We start from the raw sequence: 10648 nt of genomic DNA, 5'->3' as shown, positions 1-10648 counted from the left end.
ACAAGATATGAACTCTTTGGATGAAATGGATCTGCAGAGACTGATAAAAGTAGGACAGAATAAAATTTAGTTTTGTTCATGGTTAACTTTTACTTGTTGACAATGTATATGTCAGAGACACGTCATGCTACAGCACAGGAAGCATGTTACAGTGAATTCAGCGATGTTGAGTGCCAAGAGAGAAAGACAAGGCTGGATTGTCCTTACTCTTATGCCAGAAGTATAATAGGTAAGACTGATGAGTTAATAGATTAACACATGGAAGAATGATACGGTCGCCATCACAGAAACATGGTTGAGGGAAGGGCTAGACTAACAACTTACTATTCCAGGGTATCAGATCTTTAGGTGAGACAGAGGAGGGTGTAAGAGGAGTGGTGGTATAGCACTATTAATCAAGGAAACAATTACTGCAGTAAGGAGACGTGATATTTTGGAAGGGTCCTCAAATGAAGCTTTGTGGGTAGAATGTAGGAATGTTAAGGAGGCAGTGATTTTTCTGGGAGTGAATTATAGGCCCCAAAGAGTCTGTGGAAAATGGAGGAACAAATATGTAGATAGTTTAGAGGTGTTTAAGAGAATTAATTGAGTAATTATACTAGGGGATTTCAATTTTGCCAAAATAAATTGGGATAGTCGGTGTTAAGGGTTTAAAGGGATGCATCCAGGGGAGTGTTTTTGTATCAATATGTAGCAGGCCCAACAAGGGTCAGCACAATGCTGGAATTGATTCTGTGGAAAGAAGCCAGACAAATGTTGGGTGAGGGTGAGGTTAGGGGTTATTCAGTTGCAGCCCTAGAGGAAACATAGAAGGTGCAGGAGAGTACTTGGGGAAAGAATTAGAAGAGCAAACCGGGTTAGACAGAATGCTATGATATTTTCCAAATATATGAAAGGCAAGAGGCAAACCAGGTCACAGGGAGGGCCCATTAGCGATCGAAGGGGCAACCTCCCTCTGAAACCGCAGGATATTGGAAGGGTGGTAAACAAATATTTTGCTTTGGTCTTCAGACTGAAAGGTGAATGAAGGTACAGATTTTAGGAAGAGGGACTGACAAACTTGCACAGTTTGACTTAGGAAATTGGGAGGCATTGGAGGATCTGTGGAGCTTCCCTGGACCAGATGGATTGTAACCTAAGCTGCTGTGGGAGGCAAAGCAGGAGCTCTGACACTTTTTTCAATTCCTTTCTGGCCACTGGGGAAGTTCCAGAGGACTGGAGGATGACAAACATAATTTTTCTTTTCATGAAGGCTGATAGAGATGAACCAGGAAATTGCAGACCAGTGTATCCCTCAGAGGTAGGGAAACTATTGGATAAAATTCTGAAGGAGTGAATGAATACCTACTTGGAAAAATGCAGGGTTAATCAGAGATAGTCAGCACAGCTTTGTCGGAGTGAGGTCAAGCCATACAAATTGGTTGGAAATATTTGAAGATGTGATTGTGTGTGGTGGAGGGAAGTTCAATTGACGTAGTTTATATGGATTTTAGCAAAGATTTTGACAAGGTCCCACCTGGTAGATTAGTTAAGAAGGTTAAAGCACATTGAATTGAGGGCAATTTGGCAAGATGGATCAGAAACTGGCTTAATCATAGGTCACATAGTGGTAGAAGGTTGTTTGAGTGACTGGAGACCAGTGTCCAGTGGTGTACAAGGAATGGTACTGGGACCATTGTTGTTTGTTATACACAAAATGACAAATTTGTAAATAAATTGTAGTAGAGTGGCTAATAGGGAAGATGGTTGTAGGTTACAGGAAGATTTAGACGGGTTGGTCAGATGGGCAGACCAGTAACAGATGATATTTTACCCTGATAAGTGCAATGATGCATTTTGGGAGAACAAACAAGATGAGGGAGCACTTAATGAATGGCAGAACACTGAGTAGCTTAGAGGAACAGAGCGATCTTGGGATAATTATTCACTGATTTCCCAAAGTCGGCAGAGCTCATGGATAGGATAGTTAAAGTAGCATATGGGATATTTGCTTTCAGTCATGGCATTGGTTATCAGGTAGTGTTGGAGCTGTACAGAGCATTGGTTATGCCACAACTGAAGTACTGTATGTAGTTCTGGTCACTAGATAGTATGGTCACTAGATAGTATGATAGCACTAGAGAGGGTACTGAGGAGGTTCACCAGGATGTTGCCTGGGATGGAGAAACTGAGCAATAAAAGAGATTAGGATTGTCTGCTTTACACCAGAGAAGACTGAGGGGGTACCAGGGGTTAAGATCTATAAGATGAGGGGTATGGACAGGGTTGTTACAGAGTAGCTTTTCCCTCTTGGTTGAGAGGTCATAGATGAATTATATAATCCCGCCAATCCACACCAACACAGATCCACTTAACCTACCCTATCCCTGAAACTCTGCATTACCCATGGCTAATCCACCTAACATACACATCCCTGGACACTTATGGGCAATCTAGCCTAGGCAATCCACCTAACTTGTACAGGACAGTGGGAGGAAATCCATGCAGACATAAGGAAAATGTGCAAACTCCACACAGAGGGTGGATCTATTCTGGGTCCCTTGTGTTGTGAGGCAGCAGTGCCAACCACTGATCCACCATGCTGCCCACGGTGCTTTAGGATAAGGGACAGAAGATTCAGAGATTTAGGAAAATCAGGTAATCTGGAATGTATTACCTGAGCAACCTTACCACCTTTAAAAAAAATTTGGATGAGCACTTCAAATATCATAAATCCAAGGATATAGGACATGTGCAGGAAATTGGGATTAGTGTACCTTTAGTAATACTTATTGTCAGTGCAGATCTAACGGGCTGAAGGGCTTTTTCTGTGCTGTATGAATGCGTCATTTGTAACTGTAAATGATTGTGAATACCAGTACTTTTTCACTGTTCTTTGAAAGAGGACATTGAGAAATGCATGCATACATAGTTGTATTAGCAGGCTTACGATAGTCATATGAATCTTACTTCTGCTGAAGTTACTTTCACTTAAGTTTTTGGCAGCCATTTAAGACCATTATTTAAGCCAAGTGGAATTAAGAAACTTAGAATCACAGAACCCCACAGTGCAGGAGCAGGCCATTTGGCTCATCAAGTCCACACCAACTCTCCAAAAAGCATTCCACCCAGATTCACCCCTCTACGCTATCCTTGTAAACCTACATTTCCCATGGCTAATCCACAGCATGCATATCCTTGGACACTATAGGTAATTTTCCATAGCCAATTCACCTAACCTGCACGTTTGAACAGTGGGAGGAAACCAGAGCATCCAGAAAAACTCCATACAAACGAGGGAGAATGGGCCAACAACATACTCACAGTAACCAGAGAGTGAAATTGAACTCAGGTCCCTGGCACTGTAAGATAGCAGTGCTAACCACCAAACTACCATGCTGCCCCTAATCACTGAACCCAGAGTCAGGAATGAAATAAGGAAAGAAGCAAGAAAGTGAGACAGAGAAATGGAACAAACAGGAAAGACAAATGGAACAGCACAAATAGACAAAATAACTCTTTTCCCAAATCTCCTTTTAGAACATGAAATCCATTAATTTAAAGTCTTTGGGTCATTCTTTGTTGTTTAGCTCACAGCAATAAATTCAAACTATAAGGATCAAAAACATGAGTGAGCAGTTAGAAAATTGAGAAACTGCAAGGACCTATGAATACTGCTGGTTAGTATTTTCGAAGGAACCACTGCCAATATAGGTTTTGAAAATTTAATTTTGAACTTAATGTAGAGAGCATGTGTTCCAATGTTAACCGCATGATATTATTTCCAGCCAAGGCTGTTGCAGTGTTCCAGCAAAACTCAATGCAAATTTACAGTTGAGGATCCATCAAGGATTTTAACAACTTCAGAGCATGAACAATGTCTTCCAAACCCACATCTTGTCTGTCTTGTTGGCTTTTCTCTCAGCAGAGTTGACCTGTTTTCTCAAAATGTGAAAGTTAAGTGTTTTAAAACAAAATAATAACTATTTCTCCACAGACGTTGCCAGTCCCTTCCAGTTTTTGATTTTATGTTAGATTTCCAGCAGTCTGCAGTATTTTGTTTTGAGATAATTTTGGTGGACAAGCAGGAGGCTGGAAGAACACAGCAAGCCAGGCAGCATCAGGAGGTGGAGAAGTCAACGTTCGGACATAACCCTTCCTTAGGGCTAGGGGTGGGTGTAAGGGGAGTTGTGGATAAAGTGGGTTGGGGGGAGGATTTTGGGTGGGGAGAGGGGCAGAGTGGTGAGGTAGGGATAGGTGAATACAGGTAGAGGCTTTTGAGATGTTGATTGCGAGGTAAGTATTTGCCACACCACTGGTGACTATGCTCATCTTCAACAAGTGCCATAGGATCTTTTTATATCCACCGAAGGAAGCAAACAGGGCCTCAGTTTAATATAGCATCCACATACCACTTCTAACAATGAAGCATTCCTTCAGTGCTACACACAGTATTGTCATTGATTACCCACGATGCTTTGAGTTAAATTGGGTCTTTAACTCAAAACGTTGAACCAATTGAACCAAACGTCATCCAATTGAACCAAAAATAACAAATTCATTCTGTGGATAACAATTTAATGTTAAGGAATTGTTTCAATACTCATTCTTAGATTCTAATTGTTTCGTAAAGTAGATCAAATTAATATTAGCATTTACTAAAAGGGTCACGGTATATGCTTTTTAATGCAGCTTATCTGCACTACTGCAAGGATGGCAAACAGTTAAAAATAGCACTGGCAAAACAACTAAGAACAAGGGAAAATAAGTATCAAAATGTCGTCGCTACAGAGGGATAGCAACAGAACAAAAAACAATGGCATATAAAGGGGATGGTAAGGAAAATGGTAAAGATCACAAGTATGTAATTCACAGCAGACAAGTTAGTGAATTGGCATATTTATTTTAACATTACAGGTTAAAAATAATCTATTCCCATCTCCCAACAATGTGCATGAGAATAAGGAATAGCAGCAGTCCATATGACCCCCTTGACTCTGCTTTGCTGCTCAATGTGATCATCACTGATCTTCTCAACTCTACTTTCCAGCCTGTTCCGCATAATCCATCAATTCCTTGAGACACCAAAAATCTTTCTCAATCTTGTGAAAATAAAACAATAGAACATCCATCTTTGGGTTAAGGAATTCCAAAGATTCACAACCTTTGGAATAAAGAACCTTCTCATCTAAATAATTACTTCCATATCTCAAGACTATATCTCCAGCCAAGGAAATGATCTCTCGGATCTTTCAAACCCCTTCAAAATCTTGCATGTTTCAATTCTTCTAAATTCTGCAGTCTAAGACAAAATTACTCAGACCCTCAATATATGACAACCCTCTCATCTCAGGAACCAACCCAGTAAACCTTTGCTGAGGACTGAAACTAACTGGCCTAATTAACACAAATGAGGTCTGCAGAATTCCAAATTGGTGTTACTCTTGTGAATCCAAACCTAACTAAAATTTGATATCTCAAAGACAATACTTGTAGAAATGTCATTATGTAAGGTTATTTCCTTCACCCAAGAGGAGTTCTAATTGCTCAGCAGAAACAACTTGCAAATGATAAAGTAGTAATATTCAAGTTCTGCTTGCACTAGAGTTGTCACTTAAACCAGTGATCACAAATTATATGTTAAACTAAATAAACTTAGCTGAAATTTAAACAGAACATTCCTGTAGTATTCATCTTTGTTTAAAGTTATAAAATTACTCAACATTGAAAGAGACTTGATTCTCGTGGCTTTTACATTTATTCCATATCTTTATAGCTTGCTAAATCATGAAAGTAGAGGTTTTACACATTGGAGTCATGTTTAAAACATTAGTACTGACCCTGTACATCTCACACACTTTTTCAATAAACACGATTGGTTATGACCAGTGACTATTTAAAATTCTATGTATCAAACACAAGTAAATAGGTGAAATGATACAAACTCTTTTGCACTATTAATATACAGTTGTAAACAAGGTCTTTCAGGAATATTGACACCAATGCAGTTTACCACACAGCACTTCACAAATGACTTTTTCTTTTGCTTTTAAATAATTCATTTGTTTCATAAATATAGATCCAGATTATTGCAGCACATAATTCAATACCTGATTGGTTAAAAAAAGTACATCAATACATGTTTTTAAAGGAAACAGCAGCAGACAGAACACAGGACTGCACCATTTGAGGACTGAGTAAGCAAACACCAGTTAACCCAGACTTAGAGGAAATTAAGGGACAAGCAGGCATCTGTCCATTACTACTGTAACCCATACTCTACAAGCCAAGGCTTGAGAAAATTGTATTAGTATCTATTTGAACTCAAGCAGATTGCAGTCAATCTTGTAATACACATAAGGATAGTATTCCTGTTGACTTAGACCTGGTATGTCCATGGCAGCCTGCAAAAGGAGTTGAAGACTAATTAGCATCTGCATTATTCTGTAAATTTTAAGTTTTTAAATTTAAATGATCTGCTCAATTTCAGACAATGTCACAGGCACCAGAATATATAAATCTTTCAATCTGCAGTTTACGTAAGATAAACATTAGACAGTCACCACATATTTTGAGTACTTTATTCAAGTTTCAATCAGCTACATGGAATACTGCTCCAAAGGCAGTGTAAAATAAATACCATCTTAATCAAACAAAGTAATTCTCATGTCAATGATTGCAATCTCTACTACACAACAAATGTTCATACTTCAAGCAACTTCCAGGAGGAGAGATTTTATACAAGAGATGCAAGGAAGTGTTGCACCATTGAAGTGTTGCTCTGATTGTAACATATCTGTTCTTTAAGAGATGCGGAAACCATCTCTAAATATTTTTGCCCTGAAAGGTACTGGTGGGTGACTAGCAGCGAGGAAAGAGTTTAACGGGAGCATGTCTGAGTTTTTGAAGGGAATTTCCAAAGAAATTTGCAAAACTTAAATCACAACTGCATTTCCTTATGCTAATTTTCAAAAAGACATGTCTAAATTTGGGAGATGGGGACAGAAAGAGTCTGGGGAGATGGGTAGAAGAGTCTGTTAGCTATAACATCCTGTTAATGTTTATAATATCAAGCTCAGATTATCATGGTGCAGGGCCTTTTTTCTGATGTAAAAAACTGCAAAACTATTGTGCAGTCAAATATTTTAAAATAAAACTATTGACTGGCTTGTGGGTAGCCTTGTCTCTCAGCTGTAATCATTGGCCTACATTCAGAAGATAGAATTCCTATAGTGCGGAAGCAGGCTATTCAGCCCATCAGGTACACATCACCCCTCCGAAGAGCATCCCACACAGACTCACCTCTGCCCCCCCATCACCATAACCCTGCATTTTCCATGGTTAATCCACCTAACCTACACATGAAAGCCAAGATGATACAGGGAGAATGTCTGTGTTTAGTTTGCACAGTCACCCGAGACTGGAATTGAACCCAGGTCTCCGGCACAGTGAAGGGGCAGTGCTAACCACTGAGCCACCATGTCGCTTAGATAGGAGAAATACAAACATGGGATTACAGAATCATCTTAAGGATCATTGTTGGGATGTCCAGGTCACACTAGCATGTTAGCATACAAACTCTTAGTTTGGCTTCATTTAGAATGTTTTGCTTTTTCATCCACTTACACAGTGGGTAAAAAGTTCAGAAGGGGCCTCTAAATTTAACCAGTTTGAAAGGCCTTAATTATTTAAATTGGCTTAGAAACAGATTTTAATTCTCGAACAGCATGGCCTTGAGAGATTTATGGTTTTAAAAGTAATGAAGGCCAAGCCAATGTCGTGCTAAGGCACATTTATATAAAGTATAGCATCAAAGAGCTAAGTGAAACATCAGGAGATATTTTCTTCTCACAGTGGGTCATCAACTTAGAACATAGAACAGTACAGCACAGAACAGGTTTCAGTCCACAATGTTGTGCCGACCATTGATCCTCATGTGAGGTAAACCAAATGTACGAACTCTCAAATTTCTGTGACCATATGCATGTCCAGCAGTCGCTTAAATATCCACAATGACCTCGCTTCCACAACTGATGCTGGCAACGTATTCCATGCTCTCTCAACTCTTTGCATAAAGAACCCGCCTCTGACATCCCCTCTATACTTTCCACCAAACAATTTAAAACTATGACCCCTCGTGCCCTGGGAAAAAGTTTCTGGCTATCAACTCTATCTATGCCTCTCATTATCTTGTACACCTCAATTAGGTCCCCACTCTTCCTTTTTCCAATGAAAAAAGTCCAAGCTCAGTCAACCTCTCTTTGTAAAATAAGCCCTCCATTCCAGGTAGCATCCTGGTAAACCTCCTCTGAATCTTTCCTATAATAGGGCAACCAGAACTGGACACAGTATTCCAAGTGAGGTCTAACCAAAGTTTTATAGAGCTGCAACAAGATTAGATTAGATTACACTACAGGGTGGAAACAGGCCCTTTGGCCCAACAAGTCCACACCGACCCAATGAAGCGCAACCCACCCATACCCCTACATTTACCCCTTACCTAACACTACGGGCAATTTAGCATGGCCAATTCACCTGACCTGCATATCTTTGGACTGTGGGAGGAAACCCACGCAGACACTGGGAGGATGTGCAAACTCCACACAGTCAGTCGCCTGAGGCAGGAATTGAACCCGGGTCTCTGGCGCTGTGAGGCTAACCACTGTGCCGCCAAGATCTCACAGCTCTTAAACTCAATCCCCCTGTTAATGAAAGCCAAAACACCATATGCTTTCTTAACAACCCTGTCCACCTGGGTGGCAATTTTAAGAGATCTATGTACCTGCACACCAAGATCCCACTGTTCCTCCATACTGCCAAGAATTCTGTCTTTAATCCTGTACTCAACTTTCAAGTTCGACCTTCCAAAATGCATCACCTCGCATTTATCCAGGTTGAACTCCATCTGCCTCCTCTCAGCCCATCTCTGCATCCTATCAATGTCACACTGCAGCCTACAAGACGACACCTCCAACTTTTGTCTCATCTGCAAACTTGCTAACCCATCCTTCAATCTCCTCATCCAAGTCATTAATAAAAATTACAAAGAGTAGAGGCCCAAGAACACAGCCCTGTGGAACACCACTCACCACTGACTTCCAGGCAGAATATTTTTCTTCCACTACCACTCGCTCTCTTCTGTCGACCAGCCAATTCTGTATCCAGACAGCTAGATTTCCCTGTATCCCATTCCTCCTGAACGAGCCAACCATGGGGAACCTTATCAAATGCCTTACTGAAGTCCATATACACAACATCCACCACTCAACCCTCATCAACCTATCTAATAACATCCTCAAAGAACTCCAAGATTTGTGAGGCATGACCTGCCCCTCACAAAGCCGTGCTGACTGCCTTTAATCATGCCATGCTCTTCCAGATGGTCATAAATCCTATCCCTCAGAATCCTTCCTAACACCTTGCAGATGACAGACTTGAGACTGACTGGTCTGTAATTGCCGGGGATTTCCCTATTTCCTTTCTTGGAGAGGAATTACATTTGCCTCCCTCCAGTCCTCCGGTACAACGCCGGTGGAGAGTGAGGATGGAAAGAGCTTCGCAAGTGGCGAAGCAATCATATTTCTCCCTTCCCAAAGCAGCCGAGGACAAATCTGGTCTGGCCCTGGCGACTTGTCAATTTTAATGTTTGTCAAAATTTTCAACACCTCAGCTTCCTCAATCTCTATCCATTCCAACATGCTTACCTGCTCCTCAATGGTTTCATTCACTACAAGGTCCTTTTCTTTAGTAAAGACAGAAGCAAAAAACTCATTTAGGGCTTCCCCTACCACCTCAGACTCTATACACAAGTTCCCTATGCTATCAAGGTAAAAACAATGACTGCAGACGCTGAAAACCAAATACTGGATTAGTGGTGCTGGAAGAGCACAGCAGTTCAGGCAGCATCCAATGAGCAGCGAAATCGATGTTTCGGGCAAAAGCTGCCTTCTTTCTTTTGACAAGAAGCTCCTCCGCTCTCATCATCCAAGGTTCCTTTATCTTACCCCTTCTTGTCTGTCTCAGAGGAACACATTTGTGCATCACTCGCAACTGTTCCTTAAACAGTCTGCACATGCCTATAGTGCCCTTTCCATGGAACAATTGCTCCCAGTCCATGCTTCCCAACGCACGTCTGATAGTATCATAGTTTCCTTTTCCCCAATTAAACATCCTCCCATTGTGCCTGCTTCTCTCCTTCTCCATAGCTATGTAGAATGTGAGGCAGTTGTGGTCACTATCCCCAAAATGCTCTCCCACCACAAGATCTGACACCTGCCCTGGCTCATTGCCGAGCACCAAATCCAAAATGGCCTCTTCCCTCGTCGGCCTGTCAATGTACTGAGTCAGGAAACCCTCCTGAACACACCTTACAAAAACAGCTCCTTCCAAACCATCTGCTCGAAGGAGGTTCCAATCAATATAAAGTCACCCATTACAACAACCCTACTACATTCACACTTTTCCAAAATCTGCCGACCTATGCTTTCTTCAATCTCCCTGCTGCTATTGGGGGGCCTGTAGTAAACCCCTAATGAGGTGACTGCTCCCTTACTGTTCCTAATTTCCACCCATACTGACTCAGTAGGCAGACCCTCCTCGACAATGGTAACTTCTGTAGCTGTGATACCCACTGATTAGCAGTGCTACACCCCCTCCTCTTTTTCCCCCC

At 41.2% G+C, this 10648-nt stretch overlaps 1 protein-coding gene across 3 annotated transcripts in view; it reads right to left on the bottom strand.

Moving 5' to 3' along the window:
• Positions 1 to 4862: 4862 nt before the first annotated feature.
• The window catches only part of atp6v1c1a (ATPase H+ transporting V1 subunit C1a), an 89168-nt gene continuing 83382 nt past the window's right edge, over positions 4863 to 10648 (bottom strand). For all 3 annotated transcript variants that reach the window (XM_072570739.1, XM_072570738.1, XM_072570737.1), the window contains exon 13: positions 4863 to 6383. In XM_072570739.1, the coding sequence (XP_072426840.1) occupies positions 6294 to 6383 (90 nt within the window). In that variant the 3' untranslated portion in view covers positions 4863 to 6293. The remainder of the gene's footprint in view (positions 6384 to 10648) is intronic.

This window comes from Chiloscyllium punctatum, chromosome 5 (genome assembly GCF_047496795.1).
Source record: "Chiloscyllium punctatum isolate Juve2018m chromosome 5, sChiPun1.3, whole genome shotgun sequence".
In the NCBI taxonomy this organism is placed as follows: Eukaryota; Metazoa; Chordata; class Chondrichthyes; order Orectolobiformes; family Hemiscylliidae; genus Chiloscyllium; species Chiloscyllium punctatum.
This window is presented reverse-complemented; position numbering and strand designations above follow the sequence as displayed.